Source organism: Pteropus medius, unplaced genomic scaffold, assembly GCF_902729225.1.
Source record: "Pteropus medius unplaced genomic scaffold, Ma_sr-lr_union100, whole genome shotgun sequence".
NCBI classification, from domain to species: Eukaryota; Metazoa; Chordata; class Mammalia; order Chiroptera; family Pteropodidae; genus Pteropus; species Pteropus medius.
This window is the reverse complement of record NW_024340849.1, coordinates 20,520,046-20,547,666: the sequence shown is the minus strand read 5'-3', so window position 1 is coordinate 20,547,666 and position 27,621 is coordinate 20,520,046. Positions and strand designations below refer to the sequence as shown.

The following is a 27,621-nucleotide window of genomic DNA, read 5'->3' as shown; positions in this document are numbered from 1 at the left end:
TGAGCTAATTTGGAAACTGTACTTACTATCCTTGAGTGTGCTCCAGGTTTGGCACCGAATGTCAGTTTCCTCGTCCGGAACTTAAACTCTAAAACTAGAATCTGCAAAGAGCCAGGGAATCGGGGCAGGTGCTTGGAAGACTTCTTGGGTCATATTATGTTAAAAAGAATAATAATTAGGGGCAAATGCTGAATAAATATATAACTGTACTGTGAGACTGCTCTCTTGGGAAAAGGTAGTTAGATAATAAGGGACAAAGTTCCTAAAAAAAAACTGCATACCTGATTTGGATTGCTACCATATACATACAGAGATGAGAAATTGAATGTCATCTTGTCCAAGAAAGGTATTTTTTTTTTCTGTCCTTCGACCTTCATCCACACAAGTGAAGAGGAAGGAGAGCCTGCTGGATGTGGTCTGTATTTAGAGCCAATTTGGATTGTCTGGGTCCTGTAGTGAGCTCTTTCTTGTGGGAGGGTCTTTGGCAGTGGTGGGGGTGGGGAGGTTGGAGGATGAATTTGCCTCCGATTTGCTGTGCAAGGAAAGCATAGATAGTTCCCATGTCATTATTTTGCCTCTTACTAGGAGAGAATGAAACAGATCTGTCTAGCAGTTATTCTCTCTTTTTGGACAGTTTATATCCATACATTGTACTAAAAGAAATACTGCCTGTGGAACTTCTTTCATGCCTGCTATATAAATGAAAAGGATTATTCTCAATTATGCCGTTTTATTTTTTTTTTAAAGGTAAATAATACTGCAGGTAGATACAGCAGGTTGCATTTAACCGACCAGTGGCACTGTCTATCCTTCAGTTATTTTCCAGTTCACTGCAAACATTTGGATTTCTTATCAATATCATCATTATGTTCATTTACTTCCTCTTTATTACTCTCTAAGGGAATATAGCGCCAAATGACTTGTTTCTTCCAACTCTCATAGGAGTGGCTCTTGAGAATGAGGCAAGGAAGGGGTTAGCTGCCGGAAGGGAACCCTTTCCACTGTCCCTGAGTCCTTGCTGTGAGTGCTGCTTTTGTCATGGGAAGCAAAGGCTTTGCCCTTGGGAGAACCTCACCTCCTGTCTCTCTCTAGCGGAGAGCATGAGGGAAGCCTTCGGATGAAGACAGAACTACTGGTGCAGATGGATGGGCTGGCTCGCTCTGAAGACCTTGTGTTTGTTTTAGCAGCTTCTAACCTGCCCTGGTAAGACATCTAGAGAGTGCATTCTGAATACATTTCAGAATACATGTAAGTACGGATAAAGATATTATAGTGGCCACTTTGGGCAAAGCCTCCTTGTTTGGTTCCAGTCTCAGAAGATTAATCTGAAGTCTTACCTGTTCAAGTCCTCAATCCTCACTATCTGTACCATGAAAGAATCTGCCTTAACTGAAGAAACCTAGGCTAGGGCTACCACTGACAATATTTAAAATTGATATTTTGCATTTAAAAACAATTTATGTACTATGTTTAAACAGGACTTTGGCATAGAACAGTAACATGCTAAAATCTCTAGGACTCAAAGACTATTCCAGAAATAGTATGTTAGATTTTAACAGCATTAAAATTAAGCTTTTTTTAAGTTAGGAAGAAAATATTTTCCTTAATGTTGCACAGTAAATAGAAAGCTAAATAATCTCTAATTGAAAATACAACCTACTCTCAGAGTCTTTTATTCAAACTGTATCCCAGAGTGGTTTAAGAAAAATTCTAGAAGGGGAATTGGGAAATAAGAGATGTTGACTAGGGAGAAACAATATCTACTTGGAGAGTATATTTTAAAAATAATTATAATCTTTTATAATTCCAAGAATATTTTCACGTTCATTATTTCTTTTGAGATACAGGTGAGACAGGAGACAGATAAGGAAATGCTGCTTTCCCATTGGCAGAGGGGGACCAAGGTCAAGGGAGGTCAATCCACCCTAAGTCAACAGCAAATTTGCAACAGGGCTCAGACTTTGACACCCTTACCTTACCCCTGCCCTTTCATTTCTGTTCCCACATGCAAAGATGAAATGAGACTCACTTCTTTAGGACGTGCTGATCAGCTGGGCTCCTAAAGCAGAAGTCACTGAAAAGAAATCATGATGCTTATGTGTAATCTGTTATTTTAAGTATATTCATAATTTAAACCTGGTTCCACCTCCCTGCAAATTTATACATGTTCTCTAATGTGCTAAAGTGATCAGCATTCTGCATTTTGAAGATACAGGTTATTTATAGATAATATTAAAGAGGAGTCTATTTAATTACAATTGTGGAATCCTTTAGAGAAAGAATTTCTGTTCCTTCATCCATTTGAAACAGGGTTGATCATAATACTTTACTTATGTCTCAGGGGAGAGGGTGTGAAAACAGTGAAGCTTTGTGCCTGGCTTTGAGAAGGTCTATGTCCCCAGGGAGACCTACGCCTTTTCTAGAGGATTAGAGAACCCTCTGCTGCCAATGATACCTAGGACTTGGTTGAGGAAGTTACTGTGCTGCCACCATTTCCCTAAGGTAATCAGTTTTGGTAAGCCCCAAATAAAATGGTTCAGAGAGGCAACCCCGACCCCCGCCAAAAAAATTGCAAATAATAAAAAGTTAAATTAAATAAGCTTAGAAGGGCTTTCCTGAAAGAATTCCTCTAACATGTCAAATGGCAAATACACACATGCTTTTGAGAGTCCATCTTTCATATCACAGATTGCTTCATTACAATGTATCTTGGAACCAATATGCTCTAACCCATACATCCTTGAGCATTGCTGAGATTTTAATAAACATTTTATTATGAAAAATTCCAAACAAACACTAAAAAAGAAAAAGACACAATGAACCCACCACTTCACAGTTTCCATAACTAACAATCTTGCCCAGTTGATTTCATCTATTCTTACTTCCCCTCTTTTCTGCTGAATATCTTAAATTATATCCCAGATTATTACGTTATTTCTCACATACATACTTCAGCATACATCTTTACAAAAATAAGGATATTTTCTTACATTCTCACAATGCCATTATCACACCCAACAAACTTAATATTAATTCCTTAATATTATCTAATACTCAGTTTATATTCAGATTTCCCATTTTGTTTCAAAAATGTCTTTTTACAACTGATTTACTAAACTAATATCCAAGCAAGATTCACCCCGGTACTCAAGCAAGGTTTGCATTTTGTAATTTATTGTTCTCTAAAGTCTTTTTTAATTTGGATCAAACTCCTTTTTTTTTCCCCCCTCACTTGCCATTGACTTGACTGTCAAGGTAATTGTCCTGTAGAATGTCTAAACTTTCTGGGTTTGGCTCATTGTATCCTCATAGTAGTATTCAGATTGTTTCTCTTACCACTATAATTACTCTAGACTAAACATTAGATTAGATTCAGGATCAGCATAATTTTTTGGCAAACATACATCATAGGTTATGCTGCGTACATCACATTGCATTGCATCCAGAGAGAGGTAATGTCCTGTTGTCCAGCTTCAGGTGAAGCCAAGATCTATCAGTGCGTTCAGGTGTACAGTTCTCATCAACGGTTTTAGCATCCATTGATGATCTTTGCCTGAATCATTATTTCACTAGGGGTGTGATTCTATGGTTCCCTCTCATTGATAACTAGAACTGCTCTCTATAATAGAACTTTCTCTTATCCAGTAAGGCTATTTAGTTACCCTGAAATATAGTTCTTACTAGACAAGCAGGATTCTTTCTTTTTGATTTTTAAAGTCATGAGTTGTACCCTAGTAACCTCCAGTGGTAACTAATGAGTCAGTCTCTCCCCAACCCCCTTCCCTTTCTATATGATCTAATGACTTGTCAGGTATAACCTCATCAGTTTTTTAAAGAAAATCTCTGTTGAGATATAATTCATGTACCATAAAATTTACTTATTTAAAGTATACGGTTCAATGGTTTTAACTATATTTATATGGTTGTACAACTATCACTGCAATCAATTTTAGAACATTTTTCTTTACCCCCAAAGAAACCCCATACCCATTATTAATTACTGCTCCCAGCACCAGGCAACCAGTAATCTATTTTCTGTTTCTATATATTTGCCTATTCTTGTAACTATGAGTGGAATTGTTATGGTAACTCTGTTTAATCGTTTAAGGAACTTTTGCCTTCCTTGCTTCCTCCTTCCTTCGCCTCTTTTTCTCCCATCCCTTCCTCTCTCTCTTCCTTCCTTTCTGAACGTTTTTGTTCCTCTTTCTCTCTTTCTGCCCTTGTTAAACTTCCCATGTCTGTCCTTCCTAGGCTCGGAGGCTTTCTGAAAACCCTGTGACTGGTTATTCGACGGCAACGCTGTCTCATAGAAATATAATGTGAGGCACACATGCACTTTAAAATTTTACATTTAAAAATATAAAAAGAAACATAAAATTAATTTAAATAACATTTAGCCCAACATATCCAAAATATCATTTCAATATGTAATCAATATTAAGAATATTGCGATATTTTACTTTTTTAATAGTAAATCTTTGAAATTCAGTGCAAATCCATTTTAAATTTATGGCACATTTCAATTTGGACTAGCCACATTTCAAGGTCCAGTAGCTACAGGTGGTTGGTTGATGGCTACCATATTGGGCAGTGCAGTTCCAGAGACTAATTTGCCTAATCCCATGCTGCTGTGGCAGAGATTGATTAATTGCCTCCCAATATTCCCATTACCCAACATAGAATTTTGGAGTTCTATTTCTTAGTGTCCCTGCTATTAGGTGTGGCCAAGACCAACCTTCTTTGTTACTTGCACAAGATGACTCAGGCTTCATTTGAACATTTTGATCCAGACCTGGAATTAGCCATTGATTCACAGAGCTCTGGGTCCCTTTAATGGGAAATGATATTGAGAGAATTATAGTCTCACAATTAGAGGGGCTCCTTGCTACTGGATTACCATTAATTCTTGACCTTTTGATTGGGCAGAGCTAGGAAATACATAGTTTTAAAAAGAGGCAAATAATAGGTTCACAATAGTATTTCCCATTCAAATTTAATTAAATTCTTTAATTTAGTTGAATTCTTTGATTTTATATTGCATGTTTTCTCTAATTGTGAAAATCTTAGTCCTTAACAACATTAATATAATATTAATTTTATCATAATATGTATATCTATTTTATATTTGTATATATAACAGAGTTTCTCAGTGATAATACCAATACTATCAGGACGGTAACATTTTGATGAGGAAAATGGCACAGACCTGGCCTAATTAAGATAGAAGTGCCAATTCAAGATTTCTCAACTTCAGCACTATTGACATTTTGGGCCAGATAACTCTTTGCTGTGGGGGGCTGTCCTGTGCACTGTAGGATGCTAGGCAGCATCCCTGGCCTCTCCCCACAAGATGCCAGTAGCACCACCCATTCCCCAGTTGTGACAACCAAAGTATGTCTCCAGACATTGCTAAATGTTCTCGGGGGGTGGGGAGAATCACTCCCAGTTGAGGGTCCCTGGACTAATGATACATAATGAACATAATGTTACATAGAGATAAGCTGCCACATGCTCCACGGCTAAACTCTCAAGGTTTTTTTTAAAGAACTCCATAGAATAACTGAACTTGGTTTACTTACACAAAAGGAGACATATAAATTGTTCTGTATCTTGATTTTTTTTTTTTTTCTTAACAAAATATACTGGAGATCTTTCCAAAGAAATACAGAAAATTCTTCTTTACTCCATTTATATATAGCTGCATATGTCCCATTTAGTGCATATGGTAACCTATCCCAATCACCTAAGGATGGGTATTTTGGTTATTCCTACTTTTTTGGTATTAAAAATAATGCTGCAATGAGTCATGGTGTGCACATATCACTTTGTGTATTTGCCAGTGTATCTTTGGGGTAGGTTCCTGGAAATAGACATGCTGGGTCAAAGGGTTAATGTGCATGAAATTATAGTAGAGATTGCCAAATTTCCCTCCTTAGAGGTTGTGCATCTTGTATTCCCACCAGTGTCCTGCTGTCATTACTTAACATTATAGTAAGAACATTTCCAATGTCATTAAAGAATCCTTGAAAATTAGAAGCTATAATGGCTGCCCTAAATTCCCACTTATGAATATACCACAATTTAGTTAATCATTTCTTTCCTGTCAAACATGTATGATGCTCCCAGCTTTCCTCTATTATAAATAATACTGAAACAAACTTCCTTGAAATAAATCTTTGACCAAAATCTGGTTGTTTCTTTAGGACAAATTTCTAGAAGTAGAATTATTATATCAATGGGTAAAGATGTTTTTTAAGCTCCTTGCTACGTATTGCCCAAGTCCTTCTCCAAGGAAATAGTGTATTTTTTATCAAGAATATTGGGACAGGCCTTTATCTTGGCTCAGCATCTTAGGTGAAGGAATGCACTTAACTGATTCAAGCAGTTTGTTCTTCTGGGAGAAATAATTAAATAATATCAAAATGTGTAAAAACCCAGTTGTAAAATTTCAAAAGAAATGCTTTAGGGTTAGGTAGTGGTAGTTCTCATCTATAGCATCTTTCAGGGCACTAGGCTGTCCTTTACTGCTTGTGAACTTATCATTTCCCCAGACAAATCCATTCTGTCTCAAAGGGGTAGTCATTTCCTTCCTTCTTAGCAGTGAGATGGCATGTAGCATCTTTGTTTATTCAGTGCTTCTCCTCCAAGGAGCACCTTCTCTGATCTATAGCATCACAGAGAAGACAAGAGAGAAGCAAGAAATAACAGCTCATCTGTGCCATTTGATGTGTAAATAAGCAGTGAGACGAATAACAAATGTCGCATTTTAACATTACCGCTTAAAGTAACTGCCATGTAATAAATGTTTAGTGAGCACAACTAGGGCTAATTTGACTCGCCTCAATTGTTGAGTATTCACAAACTCAGGCCCAGGAGTCCAGAGGGAGACAAAACATCGAACAGGGCCATTAAGGCAAATATCATCTTTAGATGTCTATTTAACTTGATGGTAGTTTGTACAAAAAGGTGTGAATATTGTGTGTGAAGCATGTTGAAACTCATCTTTTCCTTGCTTTATTCGCAAAAGAGCTGGAAATATCGCTATCCCTCTTAAGAATAGACACCTGGTATAACCAAATTCTGGATTACAAAAACAACACCCCCCCACCCCCCCGCCCTCAAATCCTAATATTTAGAAGAAAGCATAAGATCTAAGAAATTACTGCATTGGCAATGGGCAGGAATGTACCTATGTAAACAAATTTCTTCCCATATGAATTCTCTTCTCTTTGGTATATTTCTCTGGAAGTGTATGCATATGATTGAAGAATTCAGCAGACATAACCCAGCTTCTTTCCACAATAACTCCATACATTCCTTGGGTTCTATGAGAGAAGCTGGCTCAAGTAGAAAATGTAAGTAGGATTCAGCTTAAGCAAGCCTCACTGTAGAAGACAAGGTAATCTTCAATGCTTTATTCATTGCCTCCCCATTATCTACCAAAGAATACTGCATGCAGTTCCTTAACCTGCTCTTCAAAGATTGCCACGACTACTCACTTCATGTTGGTTATGTACATACTGCAAAGACTTTGCTCACAAAACTTCGCTTTTCTCTGATCATGCTGAATATGTTTGAACTACTGAATGAATGAACTAGAATTATATTTAATTTCCAAATTCTGTAAAATTTGGAATGACCTCTGTCCCAGGAACCACACAGTTTAACAAGGGAAAGCAGAACAAGGGGCTGAGGAAGGGCCCAGAAGGATTGGCACAGGAGCCCAGGTGCTAGGCCATGTAGTCCACGCAAACTGTCCAGGTGACCCAAGAGCACTGCCACCTGTGTATAGCAGTGAGCAGAGGGTTCAGTGGCCAGGCTGAGGTCTGTGAACCTTGTCTGTGTCTCGCATGTCACTCTCACTGGTTGCTTTTGGCCTTTCAAGTGAAGGAAGTATCAGATAACCAAAATAAAGAAGACAGGAGAACAGGATTATTAGTCAAAACTCAAAGTGTAAGAGCTAAAGAGAGTATCTTCTGGCTGCCACAGGTTACATTTTTTCATATAAATATATTGGCATAAAGAATAATTCCTGGGTACATTCCATTTGTCCTTTGTTTCCTCCCTTGTATGATTGTATTATTATTGATGTCATTAAAAGTGCATTCATCAGGCCAGGCTGTCAGAGAGTTGCACTTATTTTGTGCCCACAGGCAGTTTTGAGGTAAATCTCTTGCTTTAGGGCATTAGCTGATCAATACAGACATCTAGAGTGAGGGATTGTTTTCCCACCTCCCCTCTGCATGAAGTCACTCTGGATGGAATGGGGAGACCAAGAAGAAGATGCCCCTACAAAAGAACCTACCTTTTGCAGTCCCCTGCCTTCTCAGGAATGGGCAGCTGGTCCAAAGAAAGGCCATGGAAGAAAATGGCAACTGCTGATCACCCTTAGCTCTGCCATTTTTTCGGCTTATTCACTCTGCTTTCTTAGTTTTCGGTCTGATCTCGTCTTATTTTATCTTTGAAGTTCATGGGACCAACATTCCTGCAGCCCAAGGTCAAAACCTCCCTGTTATCACCTTTATTTACCTATAAGTAGGAGTTTGTCTTACTCATTTCTGTATATTGGAGACTTAGCAGTGACAATACACTGGGAAGGTGGTCAATATTGCTGAACTGAATGCTTAAAATGTGAGTTTGTTTTTTTTTTTCTCTCTATTCAAAGATCTCCCCGTCCCCTCTCTCCTTTCCTTCCCCCAACTCACGTCACCTTCTCCTCCCACTAATTCAGCCACAACTATCTGCTAACTACCTAAATTGACTCTGGATTCATTCAGATACACTGAGGTATTCTATCAATTTCATCTTCTTGGAGATGTCTTCTAGAGCCTTCTTACCAACTCCAATCTGAACTGATTGTCCTCTTCACCCAGGATATAGAGGAGACCCTGGAAGATTTCTTCTTTCTCTGTGTCAGACTATCTGTTTCTTGGATCCTCTGTGGCCCTTTGGTTTAGTTCATTCTCTCCCTTTGGTCCTCCAATATTTCCCTTATAAAGTGTACATGACAGATAAATTTTTTAGGCTTTGCATGTTGAAAATATCTTTATTCTGTCTACTAACTTAATTAATGGTTTGATCAAGATATAGACTGCTACATTGGAAATTATTTTTCCTCAGAATTTTGAAGGCATTGTTCTATTTTCTTCCAATAAGATTCTCACATTGCTATTGAGAAGTCATATTCTTGATCCTTTCTTCGTATGTAACCTGTTTTTTCTCTCTAGATGCTTTTATGATCCTCTCTTTGTTCTCGGGGTTCTGATATTTCACCATGATGTGACTTGGGAGTTTACCTGCAGTAACTGTGCTGGCAACAGATCGTGACAGAGACAGGTTCCAGAGTCTCACTCTTTGGTTTCAAATCCAATGCCACCATTCACTAGCTTACTGACTTCAAGCAAGCTATTCAACCTCTGTACCTCAGTCTCCTCATCTTAAAATGGAAATAATAGTACCTACCTACAAGATTGTTGTGAGAATTAAATGAATTACTATCTGTTAAATGCTGAAAACAGCACTTACCACTTAGTGCTATTTTAAGCATTAGCTTTTACTAATATTTCAAAAATGAAAAATAATCTAGAGTTCTGCAGAGTTTCTTTGACCCTCTGTTTTGAATGTGAATGTTGGCCTTGAGCAGGGCGATGTTTGTGTAGGGGAAGAGGTGGTTCAGTCTCTGATGTGAGACGAATTTCAATGAAGTAAGGCTGATAAAGAAACAGGTAACTGTTATTGCTGGTAAGGCAACCCTAGCCTGTGGTTCTCAGCTCAGGATGGGAGGAATAAACACAATCTTTAAGAAAATCTGGCCACTCCAATTTAGGAGTCAGGTATGCTCCGTAAAAGGGTGTTTTCATTTTTCAATCTAAAAGGAAATAGCATGACATAGATTCAGAATTAAATTAAGAAAAATGGGAGGATGCTTTGGAAGTTTTTATGAATAAGAAATATCTGGTGAGGATGTTTTCATTGTTACTCCTTATTAATGAGTAACGTTATTATCCCAGACCAACACACAAGCATTTCCTAATTTCTATACCAGGAAATCAAAGAGATGTTTCCCTCCCTTCTAGGAATTTGAAATTTTTAACATATTAAGAGTAAACAGACTCACACTCAGAATGATCTGCTGGTAACAGGAATGGTGATTCTGGGTAAGTAAGAGCCCCAGTTAATGAAGGAAAACTACTTCACATAATTCTGAATAATACATTTAGAATAAAATTTTCTTTTAAATAACCATTTTGCACCACTCTCGTGAAAAAACTGACTCAAAGATCATTAACAGATGCTAAAACCACTAGTTGAAAGGGATTGGAGACAGGGGCATTCGCATGGTGACAAGTATTGTATGTAGAATACTTACGACGTGCAGAGAGATTTTTCCTTTACAGTGAAGAAATACACCGTCACTAGATGATTCCAGTAATTGAACACAACATCACTAATAGTGAGACAAACCCAACAGGTGGATCCCAGCATAATAAATATGAAAATACATTGATATATTTCATCTGTGAAATATACTGGCCAAAATTTTTACCCTAAGTCTAATTAAGCTTTTAGATCTAACTTGTCTTAGAAAGGAGGAGCTAGCGGAACCCATCACATGATACCATGAGGAAAACATTGGGTGAATCCAGAACGTGGGGCATTTCATTCTACAACTAGCTTTATCTTTTCAAAAAGGGATCAGGGCAAGGAGACCGGTCTAGATTTAAAAGACATACTCATATGTAATGCATGATCTGTAATTAGATTTTGGTCGGAAAAACTCTAAGGTATTTTTGGCACGAACTGGAGAGATTTTAATATAGACACGTTATGCCATCAGTGTTAATTCTGTTAGGTGTAATAACAGTATTGCGGTATGTAAGGAAATACCCTTTTCGGAGGGGAAGTGCATGCAGAAGCATTTAGGGGTGGGATTTTATGATATAACTTACTTTGAAATAATTTAGCTAAATAGATATGAAGCAGATATAGCAAATGTTAACTGTTGTTGAATCAAGATGGGAGGTTTAAGGATATTCATTGTTTTATTCTTTTCTATTTGTTTGAAAATTTTATATTAAGAAATTTAGGGAAACGGCTCACAGATACAAAATTGCATAAACCTGGCATGACAGCATTTTGGAAGGAGCACGAATGAGTGTCTGAGGCGCCACATTTGCATTGGACACCCGGAAGGAGCATTCGCTCTCTGAGTTCACCAGAGCAATGGAGTGAGATAGTCATTCGCTCCAGAATGTATGAGAATCTTGGAAGAATTAATGTACTTCCCAGAGTGCTCAAGTCATTGTCAGGAATAATTTACTCACTGGCAGGATCGGACTGAATAATTCATGTTACGACTTCAATGGGAATGCTCATTGTTTGGTTGCTGTTAGTTGGATTATTTCCCCCAAAATTAAGTCACTTGATATTACCTCCTTTACATGAGGTGTTTTGGGGATGTATTTTCTTTCCTTTTCTTAACCAATTCTTTCTCCCAAACAGCATGAAGTAATTGCCCTATCCACTCAGGCATAGAGGTAGAGTTAACAATTAAAATGCAGAACTGCTCCCTGCAGTGCAAAATTGTTCTTAAACTATAGTTGTCAGTTAGGAAGTGAGTTTACTGCCCCAACCAGTTCCTGTTTCCAGGGAGCTGGACTGTGCCATGTTACGCCGCCTGGAGAAGAGGATTCTGGTTGACCTCCCCAGCCCGGAGGCCAGGCAGGCCATGATCCGCCACTGGCTGCCCCCCGTGAGCCAGAGCAGAGCCCTGGAGCTGCGCACAGAGCTGGAGTACAGCGTGCTGAGTCAGGTAAGCTGCCCTGCAGGGAGGAACCACAAGACACCTTCTAGGCAGGGTCTCCTCATGAGCTGTTCGGAGCCTCTTCCTTGAATCACTTAGAAAAGATCCAAACTCTCTAGCAATGCAATGGGCTTCTTCTTCACGAAAGAACGAGCTCTTTGCCACTTGGAGATATTCAAGCAGAGAAAAACAATGCGATGTAGTGAAAATAGCACAGGGTTTAGACTCGGAGAACCTATGGCCCTGTGTGACCTCAGGGGAATCATTTATTCTCCGAGCCTCAGCTTCTTCATCTGTAAAATAGGTAACAGATCCACCGCAAAGGATTACTGTGATGATTAAATAAGTCTTTCACAAATGGAAGAGCTCTAGGTCTGTTACCCCTACTGTCACTGATATCACTGCCTCCACTGAGCGAACACTTGAACATGTTCTCTGAGGTTCCTCAAAGGCAGGTAAGAGCTTACTTACAAGAACAAAAGTGTCTATTAAATTTGATCATCATTGGATTTAGGCACAGGGCCCTATTAAGCTATGTTGGATGGTCCAGTCCTTCACCAGCATCTTACAACATACATTTGGAGTTAGAAAGTTGTTTATTGACCAGCTTCTTAAGTTATCCAAACCTAAGAAAGAGGCCCCTCTCACCCCAAACACTCTCTATCTGGGAATCTTTGTATAGTGTTCATGGGGGCAGATGCAGAATCTAAACCCGGACTCCGTTACCGGGTCCTGCCTATAAGGATGTAATCACCACCAGCGTTCTACGTGCTGACCAATAATGTCTAGTTTGTGGCTGTTTCAGGAGACTGAGGGCTATTCAGGCTCAGACATTAAGCTGGTCTGCAGGGAAGCAGCTATGCGGCCTGTGAGGAAGATCTTCAATGCACTTGAAAATCATCAGTCAGGTACATATGCGATCAAAGCACACGTGTTCTGAGAAGGAAATTTGTGTTTAAAAATCCACCTTTCACCAGCAGATGGAGCCTTGCTCCTGTTCTTGGTGGCTCTTTACATTTGAACACGTTCTTTGGTCAAATTGTCCTTCCAGCACTCAACCCATCCCTACTCTGGTGTTCTGCTTTTGATCAACTTTGCCCCCAGATAAACTTAGGGCTTGGGCTTTTATTTCTCTGGCATACTATGATGTTGGGCTGGATCAACTGCGGCACTATATAAATATTAAATAATACTTTGATAATGATACCTTTAAGTCACTTTTTTTTTTGGTCTGGGCTGCATGGGCTGAGTTGCACATTAAAGAAATTTTATTCCCCAGCCCTCTTTAGTCTTGTCTTTTCTGCATTAACCATTAAGAATGCTGCATTATGCATTGTCTTGAAAGAAGGTCTATTAGCATTTCAAGAGCATTGATCATAAGGTCGATTGTTATGCCGTTTACTGTTGTGTTTTTATCTAGAGAGCAGCACTTTACCTAGGATCCAGCTGGATACAGTGACCACTGCCGACTTTTTGGATGTGCTAGCTCACACCAAGCCTTCAGCAAAAAACCTGACTCAGAGATACTCGGCGTGGCAAAGTGAGTTCGAGTCTGTTTGAAATCACATTTACCCTGACCTGGCCACAAAGACAACCACAGAGGCCTCCTGGTTTATTACTGTAAGTGAGAGAAGAACATAATGATTGGAATAGAAAAGAAAATTATTCTTAAAGACTGGATTAATTTGGACAACTGTATTGTTTTGGAAATGTGAGATTTCTTTGTTAATTTCATAATTGATATCAGCGAAATAGTGAAGATTTCAATTACAGTTGTATATGTTATTAGGTCAGGCAGTGGAGACTTTTCTTACAATTAGACTCTGTAAAATTTTGACGAACAATTTCTTGCAATGTTCCTCATTCGTGAATTGGTGTTTTCATTTTGAAGAAAAAGATGTAGTAAGGAAAGAGGTGTTGGAATGCCCAGGGGAGCATTGAGCTGGGGAGCCAATCAGAAGCTAGGCTTGGCAGACCATCTGGCCAGCTGACAGTTCAAGGGTGGATAAGGATGGGAGCAGGGAAGGAAATGTAGTTTGTTGCTTCTGACAATATTCTGAATCTCATCAGTTCTCCCTAATTCTGACCTCAACCAGTGATATCGGCAGCAACCCACTACCAAACTATGCCTCCTCGGATATGTCACTGACCCATCTCTAGACATGACTGTTTTGAGTCTAGAGCTAATAGCAGTGGTGACTAGCACATCACCAATAGCTACCAGTTTGAGCGTTTTGAGTTCTGGCCCCTAATAACATCTTTCAACTTTTCACATCTCATGCCCCTGGTGCTCTGCCCTTCCTTTTCCATTACCATACCTCATTGGATCCAGAGCTCAGGGTAGGGTACCCAAGCTTCTAGAACTGTCATCCTGAGTCTCCCCTGCTCTTAGGCTCATCCACATCTCCTTGTAGGTTATAAACAGCTAGAAGCATCTCCCTCAGAAGTCTATAATCTGAGAGGAAAAGTAGGCAAGTTTGCACTGTAGGTGTGCTTACGAGCAAACAGGTAACAAGGCGGAGGAGACAGTCCTGTGGGTAACCGCTTTGTGACAAGACATTGGGGCCCTTTTAGCTTACTGCCCATTCCTGATTCCAGGGTAAGTGTAAGTGTAAGTGTGAGGGTTTTGCCATCCCTCACAGTGAAGACATGCCATCTTCCTCTACTTCCAAAAGCCCACACGCAGCCTGCTGTGTACTCAACCACTTACCATGTCCACACACTTCCTCCATTTCTTTTAATTTCCAAGTTCACCTTTGTAATACTTCTACCTCTATTCAATCTCATAGTCAACCCTCCTCTCCTCTTTCCCTTGGAATGTTTGTCTCCAAATAATTACGTATGTATGTTTTTAGGTCATGCTTTTATTATAGTGGCTTTTTAAAAAACCAGTTTTTTACATTAAAATGACTTCTTTAGATGAAATAAAATGTAGTTCTTCATCCCTCTGCCTTGTCCCTCCCACATATTTGGGTCTTCCCCAATCATCCCAAATAGTTATATTACAATTTTAGGTTAACTAAAAAATCACTATTTCCATAACTGTACCTTGTTCATGAATCAGGATTATGTTTTCTTTTTTGGTGTTTTGTCTTTCCTGGCATTAATAACTGGCTTTTTTTTTCATTTGCTTCATTTTCTAAGTAACTTTTTTTTTTCTGTAACACATCCTCAGCTCTGTCAAATACCCATCGGTATTATTTTCCAAATGGCCAAGTATCAAATAAGTTTTCCATTCCATGCCCTCTGGTCCTGGTGTTGTAAGGGGAAGGGAACTGAGGACCACTGTATGTACCTAATCCCCATTTTCAGCCTTGCATCTCACCCTGGCCCACCACCATGCTCACTGTCCCCAAGGCCTTAACTTTTATGGTTTCACTTTTTCAGAAAGTAAACCTCCATTCTTCTGCCCAGGTCGGGGTGCTCACTTGGCTGCTCAAATGGGGAGAGTTTCTGAGGACTCCAACCATTTCGTTTACCAGCTTTAAACCGATTCCTTGCTTCTCAACCCTGCCTCAGACCTCGCTTCCTCTCTCCGTAGAGTTTCCTAGCCTTGGGATTTTGAGATTGTTCTCCAGGATGAATTTTGGTTGTCTTTTCTTTGTGCTGATTTTAATTATCCAACCACTTACCATCTTCCAAAATTTTTGTTTCCACTCGTCCACTGTTATCTCCTCCAACATTCTCTTGTGGGTTGTCCTTGTGGGTTTATAACTTCTCTCTTTCCTCTTATTTTAGTGGAGCTTTGAGAAAGAGGCCAGCGGACACACATGATTAACTTACTATGTTTAGAGTCTCTGGTTATTTTTCTAGAGTAAATTAAAAGTATATCTAAATTTATAGGGATACAGGAGATTGGTCTGTTAGCTGTTGGGGAAAATTTAATCTAATCCAACGGAGGTCACAACTCAAATGCCTACAGGAACTTGGAATGTAATAACGTATGAGTAAAGTAAGATGAGTGTAAGACAAGGAAGAGGTAGGGACTGGGGTGAAGTGGAGAGGGCCAAAACTATCAGAAGGACACAGCAGTGACTCAGTTCCCACCGAATGTAGAAATTTGAACATAACACTGCCAGATCATCCACTCTTCCTAGGAAAACCAATAATTGCTCTGCATTTGAAATTCTCCTGATATTTGGATTTCGGCAACTAAGGTTAAGTATCTACCTATAGAATTCTGACTTGTTCCTCACTTCATTTAGGTCACCATCAGAAGCCTTCTCAGATGGGCCATACTCATCTAAAATAACTCCCTCGTTCTTATTGGCTTTATTCATCTCTATCACTCAGCAATTTCTCTACTTTATTGTTATGTGTGTTTTATTTATATACCCTACTCAAATGTTAATACCATGCTTGTGATACTTTTTTCATTGCTACTGAATGAATTAAACATTCTTTAAAATGGCACAAGCAAAAGAATATAAGCATTGTACCTGCTTCACAGGCTAGACATTATTAGTGTCCAAAGCACTCAGCTCATTGCGCATGACCTCTTCTCTGAGAAGACTTAAACTGTCTTGAACTTGTCAGTGCCCTTTGGACCGTTAGATATATTTTTATATGCATCGCTTTCCAACCAGAATATATGCATCTAAGAAGTTAGAGCTACATTCTGCTCTGTCTTCCTTAGTGCGTTACCCACAGTGGGCATTTAATAAATAGCTCGATTTTCTCAGGCACATCAGCCAGTGAAACAAACAGGTGTTGAGATGTATATGTCATGAAAGTAAGCACTGAAAAATGTAAGGTAATCAAAACTGTTTGATTTTCACAGATACGCAATTTAGATCATGAAAATTCCTGGTGCTCAGGTGCCTTGCTCTACTTCAAGAGAGCAGCGTGCTTTGGGATAGTAGGCCTTGAGTAGGTAGGTAGTAGGGCAGTAGGCTGGCATAATACAAAGTCAGCAAAGGCCTCGTGCATTTATGCTGAAAAAGACTTCTGTGACTTATGTCAAAGAAACCCGACAATGCAAACATGGCTCTATGCAAACAACTTCATAGGAAAAAGGAATTCTACTATCTGAGGCGGAGTGTTTTAGTTTAACAGACTGTGCAATTTTTAAAATTCTTCATTACAGGTGTCCAAAGACTTCAGTTTCATATTATACGAGCAACCACTGATCTAAAACAGATTAAACACAACCCGTGCAGGGATGCTTTTGACTTACCTGTCCGTCCAATATGCTACTATTTTTTTTTTAAATGTGGAATTAAGGGTGAGGTTCTACGGGAATTTTTGACATCCATAGTACAGGTGTTTGATGCAACTGTCACTTAGGGTGAGTCCCTTCCCTTTCCTAGGCATTAGTCAGCTCTGACAGATGTGAAATGGTAGGTAGAGCTGCAAAACCAGCGGATTCTGGAGGTGAGAGTAGAGCAGAGCAACAAGCGTGTGCCTCCTCCACTGGACTGGTGCTTTGTCCACCTCCACATCTATCATGTACCTGGCTCATGGCAGATGCTCAATAACCATCTCCTGACAAGGTGGGTTTTCTAGTCCTAAGATGTCATTTGGTCCCTTTCCTGGGCCCAGGACAGGATTATTGTAAACCTGATGCAAACACTGTCCTTGAGGTAAGACTGAAGAGATGGAAATGGGAGAGATGGAAAATGAAGTCCTTTAGATGTTTCGGTTATTAAATTTCCTCCACAAGGCCCAAAACAGACCAACCAGCTGAGCTGGGAATATTGATACTAACCTGGATCTAAATCAAGATTTTTATTTATTCTCACGAACTTCACCGTGGACAGGTCAGTTAGCAAGCCTTATATAATGTTTGTTAAATCAATAGAATATCAAACTAAGATTTTAATGGTCCACAGGGCCAAGCCAGAATGGAGGAAAGTAGAAAAGCTGTTTTCCTGGGCTGGATACGTCATGCTCAAGTGATCTCACCCATTCCTGTCACTCTATTTAACTCCTGACCACCAGTGATGCCCACCTCTTTGCTTTAGCTCTAACCTGTCTCCAGAGCATTGGATCTATTATTTCCAAGTGTCTAAAGAGGCCTCCCCCATAGAAACAAATCTACAATAAACCTTATTTTCTCCTCCTTTCCCACAGCTGTACCTTCTGGCATTAAATTCCTATAATATTTACAGCTATTTTTTATTGGTTCAGTAACCATCTGAGTGCTAGCTGTTTTATAGCAGACAGTTAAAGAAATGAGACACAGTCCAGCCTGCTGCGGAAAAGAGACGTGTAAAGGCCTAACATGTGCTATGTGGGCTTAAAGGAGGGAACACTTTGCTCCATCCCGCAGTCAGAATGATATCACAGAGCAGGGACGAAGTATTCATAATACCTTGTATATTCTCCTTGGCGGCTTAACCAGTAAGGGTTTTCAAGGCAAAATCCTTTTCTTATATGCTTATTTCCTAGCCTGGCACTTAGCATTGAGCAACTGGCAAACAACGAATCACTGACCCAGGCACACACAGTAACAGGCCAAAGTTAAATGTAGCTCATCTGCCAGGCACCAAGCAGTGCTCTCTACCTGCACACTGAGCTTCTCTCTCTGTGCAGCCTTGCCCTGAGGGAGTTTAAATGTAGCAGAATGTCTCTTTTTTTAATCTTCACGAAGACTTTCCCCATTGAATTGACTGTAGAGATGTCTACCCTTTTCAGATTGTTAACACTCCTGCTACCTCTGCACTATCATCACCACAAATGAATAGCACTTAACATTTGCTGAATTCTAATTACTTAATATATGGATCATTCGTTTAACCCTCACAACAAGCCTATGCGGTGGGCACTACTGTTATCTCCATTTTAAAGATAAAAGAGGTATGAAAGGCTAGGTGACTTTCCCAGGGTCATGGGGCTAGTTAAGTGATGGTGAGGCTCCCAAATCTATGCTCTCTGACACTCCACTCGTCTTCTTGGGGTGGTGGTCCTGTCACATCTATCTTCTGCACTCTAGGATGTTTAAGTACTAAGTTGGGGCATCTGCAAAAATAAGAACAGAGTGCTCACCAAAAAAGGAAAGAGAGCTGCCATTTATTTAGCTTTGCTCTCTCCCATCCAAGACCAAGCTGATCTCTAAACAAGCATCCAAACCCGAAGCTCATTAACTTCGTGTGTGCCTCAATAAGGTGAACACTACAATGATGTACAATTACATGCTAATAAGTCAATGCCCAAGAGCCCTGTAAAAAAACTGCAAAGGGCCAGGATTATCACAGTATGCAAATGTACCAGGAAAATCATTACCTACTTAGTCCCTTTCATTTTGGTGGGTTTAACATGAGAAGAATAATCCATGCTACTAGACGAGATTTCATTTTACAGCTGTAGTAACCAAGTACATAAAAGCCTGAATCTGTCCCAATAGCTTCTAAAAGATTTTTCCCATAGTGTCAGAGGCAAAAATAATGAAATCTTGCAAATGTACAGTTAATAGGACCCCAGTGGACAGTAACTTCAAAAATGCATGGTCTATAAGACATTAAAGGCTTGATTTTAGTTTCTGCACTGTTCCTGTTAATAACAATGTCTAATTAAAACATCTGTAAAATACTGATAGTTTTAATTTTACATAAAATTTCCAAAACAACTGTTACACAGTATAATAGGCATCTGCAATGAATAGGTTATTAATGGAAATATTATTTTAAATTAAAATCAGGTTCTAAACTTAAATTAGTCATCTCTGGCTAATGAAGAGAAAAAGAAGTCACCCGTGCTGGGAATAACACAGCAGATAATCTAGTTTCCAACATCCGTTAAAGCAAATTTACTCGCTCACTTAGGCTAAAGGACAATTTATTTTGCTTCTTCTGACATGTATTCCACTTGGCACTTCTGATGGGTTTCACAGTTGAACTTAAAACTACAGCTTAATGCACCTTTCAATGTATTACTTTATAATCTTAAAAAACACCATTCAACTTTATTCACAATCTGAATCCACCCCACCCCTCCACTTTACCATTGGGAGAAAGCAGAGAACATGACTCTCTGCGGTGGATTCTCCCTCCTGGCCCTGCCTAACCTGATGAATATTTTAAAAGGAATGGCATAAAATCCCAGCTTTCCCTTTCTTTTACAAAATAAAACAAAAGAGAGAAGCAAGGCTTAGTGGCTGGCTGCAATTCAATACCTTTCTTTCTAATTAATGCACAATAAAAGGGAGTTGAACTGTGTCAGCGCTGAGGGGCGTGACTGCCTGTGTTGGCATTGAGTTGGTGAGGGATTCATTCCAGACGATGAAAAGCTGCGTTTCAAGTTGCTTCTGATTCACATAATGGTTCACAGTAGATGCTGCAGAATGTGGTCCACAGCATGGGGGAAACTCTCACAAGTTAAGTAAGGAGGTGGATTAATTTTTTCTTCATCTGCTGCTCGGTATTTTCCTGAAATGAAAGTAAAGCCAATGAACAAAAGCTGCTGCTACTGCTAGAATGTCACAGTAATCACACCCTGAGAGCACCTGGGCCATCACAGAGCCACCCTTACAACCACTAGAAAATCAGGGGCTCCACATCTCCCTTTTAGTGAGGCCTCAGAATGCAACGAGGCAATTCAAAGAAATATATTCAGCGTCTTCCCACGTCCTGGCCTTTCACAATGGATAATTAGAGGGACTGGGTCGCCTGACAGTGAGGGTTCCCTTCAAATCTCCACAGGTGATGAAGTAATTTTCTTCCCCCACCGACGCTAAAGATAAGACTAGTGATTAAACCAATGCTTTTAAGTGAAAGCCCAGACTCCACAGGACAAAGGCCTTGTCATCTCCAGAAGGTGACTGTTGCCAAGGAAGGACCCTGTAAGCCTGGCAAATGAGAGAGCCTAGGGGTGGGAGGAAAGAGTAAAGGATGCTCAGGATAGGCCACATGCACAGCAGGGCACGAAGGGGCAGGACACCACCTAACTCTCCCCAGACTCTGCAATTCAAGACACACAACTGAGCACCCCAACACAGCAGAGGAACCATTCCACACGGTGGTCACAGAGCTTTTACAAATGCAGATCAGATGATACACGGCCCCTGTTTGAACACCTTTACTGGGTTTCAGTGCCCTTCAGAAAGAACCCCAAATCTCTACTGCCGCCTACCATGCCCTTTGACATCTGGCCCCAGCACCCCTTCTAACCTTACAGCATGTGCTCCTTTCACGAGGCTGCAATTTTAGACCTGACCTGGCTCTTCTGAGGACCTTGACACCTGCTATTCCACTTTGCCTCCAATGTTCTTCTCACCTGGCTACCTTCCTCACATTTCAGGTCAGACTCCATGTTCCCATCAGATTAGATCCCTTCCCTGTTATTCTCTCTCTTAGTGCCCTGTTCTTTGCCTCTACATTTATAACAATTTGTAACTATATATTTAATGCTGTCTCACACCTAAGACTGAAAGTTCTCTGAGAGTAGGGACTAGGCCTGCTATAGTCCCTAATATATTCCCAGCACCTAACATAATGACCGGCACACAGGGTGAGCATTCCACAATTTAAGAATAGAAGGGAGGGAGGAAGGGAAGGAGGGAGGGAGGAACACTGCTTTAGCTGAGGCCTTGGGGAACCAGGCCACCTGTCCCGCAGCCACCCGGGCTGCCTCTGCACGTTCCCCTTCTCCTTGCTCTCTCATCTTTTTTTTTCCTGTGATTTCTGCTATTTATTCTTCCACATTTTCCAGTATCCTCTGACTAAATCCAGCTCCCCCAACAAAACAACCATCATTTTCTACATCCTTCCATTTCCTACAACTGCTTCTTTAAGAGGCTTTGCCCAGCAAACACAAAGCCTGAAAATGCTGTTCTACACCTTTGCACTATGGTGGCAAAGATGCTTCCTGTTTTGTCTTACTGACTATGAATTCCTACAGGAAAGGAACAAGCATCAAACGTACAAAGGCAAAGAATATACACCTCATTCATTTTAGCATCCTCAAGGTACCTGTCCACAATTTGGCCCATATGGCAAACTCTAACTGCTAGCTTTTTCTCAAGCTTAAATCCCATTAAGTATAAACTCCTTTGCAAGATTTCTACTTGGTCTCATAGGTAAGTTAATGACTAACTATTGCTCTACCATCAACTTCCAGGCCATGATAAGAGCTTGCAGAATGCTTTGCTGAATCTGGCCCAGCAAGTGGAGTGACTACAAAGTACAAACTGACACAGTGACATATGTACGATAATTTTAGCACATTGTACTGTGTTTGGCATACAGCAGGTGCACAATAATGTTGGCTGAGTGAATGACACAGGCCACTATCACTCTGCCTGACTCTGTGGCAATCTGTGCTTTCCTGAATGGGTAATTGATGAATGGAGGAAGAATACAAGGAAACCCATGTTGATGATAGTAGATAAAAAAGAGTGATCTCATCTTTTCTAGGTGACTTACATGCTGAACAGAAAAAAATTCTGATTAGGACTAGTCAAAATCTTTATTAACATATCATTAAACAAATGTATATTGAGCATCTACCACAGGTTACTCTTTGAGAATCAAAATGGCTCAAGACTCCATAAAAAAGCACTTATTACTGAATAAGTTAAAGTCTTTATAGTACATTTCAACACTAGGAAGCCTAGCAATTGTTCAAATGCACTGAGTTCAAATATATCAGTGGAGCCGGCTACTCTGCGTGATTTCCAAACAGTGGGCTTACCTGGGATTTTTTCTGACCAGAGGTGAATAGTACAAATGGGCCTGTTTCCATGTGTTGGACTTAGCTGCTCTACAAGTCATACATTTTAGATTTGGTTGCATTATGCTGCTGGCTTTTCTAAGACTATCTGGATGCCTCTGCGATAAGCTGATTACAACCAAGTGCCAGTCAGGAAAAAAGGTAGAGCCAACGGAAAGCTGAGCCACAAGACACTGGCATAGGCCCAGTTTTGATACTTAAATCTTTAATTGTGTGAGCTAAAGAAAGGAAATGTTCATGGGAATAATACACAAGAGGAAAAATATTTATCTGAGGATTTCCTCAATGATCAGAAAATAAAGTGGTGAATGTGTGAAAATTAAGATATGGGGAAGGATAAGGAGAATGGCTATTTTTCTGACTTCTGCTACTTCCTCTTTGCTTAACTTAAAGGGCAGTGTGCTGCTGAGAAGGTGCTAATCATTTTGACTGAGAAACCTGAAAAATCTGTCAATTCTCGAGTGACTGGTGTCACCGTCTGTAGAACTCCAATGGTTTACCCCAAACCCCAGGCACAAGTAGACTGTGTTTCCACTCTGTTCACACAGGGCCTTGCCAAATACTTCTTATTCATTGTAGCTGCAGCTACGTTTTCTTGTTTCTATTTTTAAATTCAAAATAGCTTTTATGCAACCACATTTTCTTGAACAAATGTTACAGTCATGAGTTAATGTACTTTTTCTAAAAAATTTCTAAATGGCAGCTCTTCTGTGACTTCATGTTTAAATCGTCTCTTTTATGAACAGCCTATTAAATAGTTTCATTACCATTATGTGAAACCAGGCAAATGAGCTCTCAGAAACATTTGTGGAACCATTTATCTGTCATTTGATTTATAAGAGCCCAACGACAATTCTTGGACAAGACTTCTGGCTCTCATTCTTAAACATGTGGTATTCGTTCAAAGCTCAGCAGGTGCCATCTGAGGGCAGGGCGGGGTGGGGTGGGGGACTCTTCGTTGTCTCTAAAAAAGCTCATTAAGTTCCAATGCACAAGTATTCAACCCACACATAGCTCTCGTGACTTCCCTTACTCTGAGAGAACTTTTTAAATTATACTCCATAAAAGAAAACTGCACAAAATCATACACTGTGAGAGCAAGAGGGGATCAGTCCAGCCCTGTCACTCGGAAAGGGCTTCAAGAGGTAAAGGGCCTTAACCACAGTCTCGCACAGCTAGTCAGCACAGAGTTGAGGCTAGGACCTAGGACCCTTAATCAGTTCTCTGTACTCATAGTACTGTATTAGCTGAGTCCTCCCCATTAAGCATCTTGCTTTTTCGTAAATTTATTTGAGGGATCACACAGAATATACCTAATTTTGGTACAAAAAATAGTTCCTATTTTTTGTAAGTGAAAAAATAAGAAAAAAAATTTTTGTGTGTTTTTCAAAAAATGCAAACATTAACATAAGCATCATATCACCTAGCTGGCTGGTTCCTACAGAGATCAACTTCATCATCTTAGAGCTGGCATAAAAAGAAAAGAAATTTTTATAGAGCACCACAATCAATGGTCTTTGGTCCATTTCAATGTGGTAATTTGCATATCCAGAAAATCATATGAATGCTAACTGCCAACTGTGTATGGTTATCCCTGGGTAAGTCTGAACTCCGATCTTCCTAGTATTGTACAGCATGGGCCTCACCCACGCTGTCTTTTTCCCTGTAATCCTAAAACCAGTTTATTTTTGCTATGTCGTAGAAAGGGAATTAAAGTGTCCAGTGGGCTTTGCCATTTCTGCACTTTTCTTTAAGCAACTGTGTATCCTACTGTTTTAGAGAATGCTTACATAGAAGATACATACCAGTTTTTACTAAGATGCCCAGCATACCAACATTCTGAGCCCCACCAACATCATCCCTGCAATCCTAGAAAAGCATAAAGAAAACATTTAGTCCATGTTTCCAGTTACCTTACCAATAAAACTCTATCAACTGATGACTTAGTAGGCTGCAATGGCCAATTATAACCTCATGGTTTTTTTTTAATATGAAAGAGAGAGGAAGGTATAAAAAAGGGTCAATCCACATGTAGTAGTCTGAGGAAGCATACCATTTGGAAAGGGAAGCGTTGCAGGGGTGGAAAATGCACAACGGAGTAGTACTTCTAGTAACCAAACTCAAAGAGCACAGTCACAGTTCTTCACGTTTTGCCACATGTCCACTGATCTCCTCTTAAAACAGATCATGGAAAAATGCATTCTATCCATCTGGCAGCTTTTAAGGTGAATGATCCAATTGTAGACAGTGAATAAACTATATTCAGAAAATAGCTTTTCTGCCACCCATATAATGTATTATCCTTACTATCCATCCAATTGTCTGTAACAGGTGGAATCAAGTCAAATCAGTATGCCTGAACAGATTCTGGGACTGTGATACTCACTTCACACTTGGGAATAGCATATCAGTTAGAAAACTTAGCTCCTCTTTCCAATTCTTCTTCAAGACAGGGATGCATACACTTGGTTGATTGTGATGATAAATGCAAGGTAATAAAATCCAAGGACTGGAAGAAACATCAATAAAATCAATCCTGCTATCTCATGTCTATAAGCAGGATTCATTCAGGCTATGCCTGAAGAAAATATTTTCTGTTAAAATCATTAATATTATTCAACAACAGCCCTTGGAAATGAGTTTTAGAATGTCAAAATCTTCATTTGAAGTCTTAAAACCTTTTCTGTTGCATCTACACTTGTCCTGTTGAAGCAGTGGAGATAGGGGAGAGGAAGAGAAGGAATAAGGGAGAGGAGGAAAAGTGGACAAGGAAAGGGAAAGAAAAAACTGCTATTCTTTTGGATAACAAATAACCTTTCACGACACTGCTATCGCATGCCTTTCCACCCACCACACTGTCCCAACACCAGTATCTCCAGGATAAAGAACTCTGAAGTCTCCAGGCTCAGATAACCACTTCTTCAAGCACGCCCTCGCCTAAGAAAGTCAGATCAACGCTTGCCAAGAGGAAGAGATGTGACTGAAAAGATGGTTTCTCAAAAACAGTATCAAGTTTAATGATTATCCTATTTGGGTTTAGATGAGCAAACACAGAAGTGGAAAAGCATATCAGGAGGGCCACGATACATCTGCGCCATCGCAAGTTAAGTTTATTTTAGAGGGAGCCCGCAGCCTCAAGTTCTATTCCAGCTGTGCCCCTAATTAGCTATGGGTATTCAGGCATGCAAATTTACCCCTCTGGGCTTTAGTTTCCCAGTTATAAAATGAGGAGGTTTGGACAATCTCAATGGTCCCTTCCAGCCTAACGCGTTACTAAAATTAAAATATAATCCTTGCCACCTACTTACCACAAGGCAGTGTGCTTTCTAGCTCTTTCTCCCTTATGGCACACATAGAAAATGTTTTCCCACTACACTGGGGTAAACTGACAAGGTACTCACAGCCAGAGGTCACCGGTTAGGCCCCCAATCACCCAGGTTCAGCCCTGCTATTCAGAGGACTGAGGCAATCGATATCTTTAGCTATTTGTGGCACAATGATTGGGAAGTTCTTCCGCAAAGCATATACTAAGAAAAAAATCAATAATGGTAGAATTCTTTAGGTATAGGTTTTTACGTACTTAAGTAATATTCAAAAAATCTAAATATCTGTAGAGGTTTCTTTGAAAAGACATAAAACATTTAATTGACTTCCATTTAATGGCCTTTTTGAATTTATCTCATCACAATATAAAGAATGCCAGAAATAATCAAAATTTCAGTTCTTTAGAAGAATATAACTAAACGTCAACCAGAAAGCTTGTTTTATAGGTAGCCACTTATTACCATCTGATATTAGCAGCAGCAGAGCCTGCTTGTATTTCGAAGCAGTGCTTCAAAATTGGCTCTTCCTAGCATGACAGGTGAGCTAAGGGCATTTCCTGGGCTCTTCTACTTACATCTCCTATCATGATGGCCTCCTCAGGTTCATAGCCAGTGCCCCGCAGTGCTTCCAAAAAGAACGTTTTCTCTGGTTTTCCCACTACTGTGGCTTTGGTATCTGTGGCATACTCCAAAGCAGTCACAAATGGTCCAGGGCCCAGGGCTAAGCCATCTTTCCTCTTGTAATACCTGGCTTTGTGGATTGCTATCAGAGGCGCCCCATCAAGGAGTAACCTAGAGAGACAGAGAAAACGGAAACAGGCTAAAAGGAAGGCTTTATGACTGAGAAAGAACGTTAGACTTACAAAGTGGTTTTATTCATATTCACAGAAAGAAATAGTTTCTTATTAACTTTTAATGACTTACCATCTTCTAATAAATTCACAAGAAACTGCTGGGAATTACACTGAGACACACTAAAGTAAGGTGATAGATTATTAAATTTGGGATTACTTCAACCTTTTATCGTTAGTGGTTTCAGACACTTTACCTGAATCACCAGGGAAAGAGAAGAGAAATAAAGCTAAATAAGACACTCAAGGGAAGAAGCTTAACTTAATGAGACAAGTTGTTCTAACTTTCCCTAATGGTAAGCAAGAGGATCTTGAGCCCGTTACAAGACGACACAACTGTTGCTGTAGTGACGTGTTCAGCTAACTCTTAAAATATCTGACTTCCTGTTTCCTCTACTCCACAATGTGGACGCAGACAACATTTTAGTGGTTACTAGAGGGAAAGAGTGTAGGGGGGAGAAGAGGGTAAAGTATGTCAAATATATGGTGATGGAAAGAAATTTAACTTTGGGTGGTAAATACACAATGCAATATACAGATGATATATTATTGAATTTTACACTTGAAACTATATAATTTTATTAACCGCTGTCATCCCAATACATTAAAAAAATAAGAACTATATTCAAAGCAGGGGGGGAATAATTCAGAAATTTAATAGAGCATTTTACAAATACTTTCTGTTTGTACCTTTACCTCTTCATTCTACCTTTTGACTGCTTCTGACATTACTTTGCAAATGAAGCCATCTTCCCTGAAGACACCAACAAGGTTTACTGGAGATTCTTTACTGCCAAATCTCCTTCTTTGTCCTGATACAGGACTACTCTCAAACAAAAGAGCACAAAGCATTTTCCCATTAATTTGATAACCAAATTCTACCAATAGCTAAGGATCATCATTAGTGACTCAGGCAAAACATAACAAAACAAATCCAAAACACCCACCAACTTCTTAATATTCACCTCCAACTCCC

At 39.7% G+C, this 27,621-nt stretch overlaps 2 protein-coding genes across 14 annotated transcripts in view; one reads left to right on the top strand and one right to left on the bottom strand.

Annotated features, from left to right (window-relative positions):
* Window positions 1-13,661, top strand: part of KATNAL2 (katanin catalytic subunit A1 like 2) — a 71,201-nt gene extending 57,540 nt beyond the window's left edge. For all 5 annotated transcript variants that reach the window (XM_039842239.1, XM_039842229.1, XM_039842247.1 and 2 more), the window contains 4 exons: window positions 1,093-1,203; window positions 11,650-11,812; window positions 12,609-12,711; window positions 13,224-13,661. In XM_039842239.1, the coding sequence (XP_039698173.1) occupies window positions 1,093-1,203; window positions 11,650-11,812; window positions 12,609-12,711; window positions 13,224-13,363 (517 nt within the window). In that variant the 3' untranslated portion in view covers window positions 13,364-13,661. The remainder of the gene's footprint in view (window positions 1-1,092; window positions 1,204-11,649; window positions 11,813-12,608; window positions 12,712-13,223) is intronic.
* Window positions 13,662-19,322: 5,661 nt separating this feature from the next.
* Window positions 19,323-27,621, bottom strand: part of HDHD2 (haloacid dehalogenase like hydrolase domain containing 2) — a 33,649-nt gene continuing 25,350 nt past the window's right edge. For 5 of the 9 annotated variants that reach the window (XM_039842279.1, XM_039842291.1, XM_039842326.1 and 2 more), the window contains 3 exons: window positions 26,370-26,586; window positions 24,277-24,340; window positions 19,325-20,169 (listed from right to left, as the gene is read on the bottom strand). In XM_039842279.1, the coding sequence (XP_039698213.1) occupies window positions 20,066-20,169; window positions 24,277-24,340; window positions 26,370-26,586 (385 nt within the window). In that variant the 3' untranslated portion in view covers window positions 19,325-20,065. Of the gene's footprint in view, window positions 20,170-24,275; window positions 24,341-24,857; window positions 24,981-26,369; window positions 26,587-27,621 lie in introns of those variants that run through there. The other 4 variants (XR_005648553.1, XM_039842271.1, XM_039842307.1 and 1 more) reach the window with 4 other exon arrangements.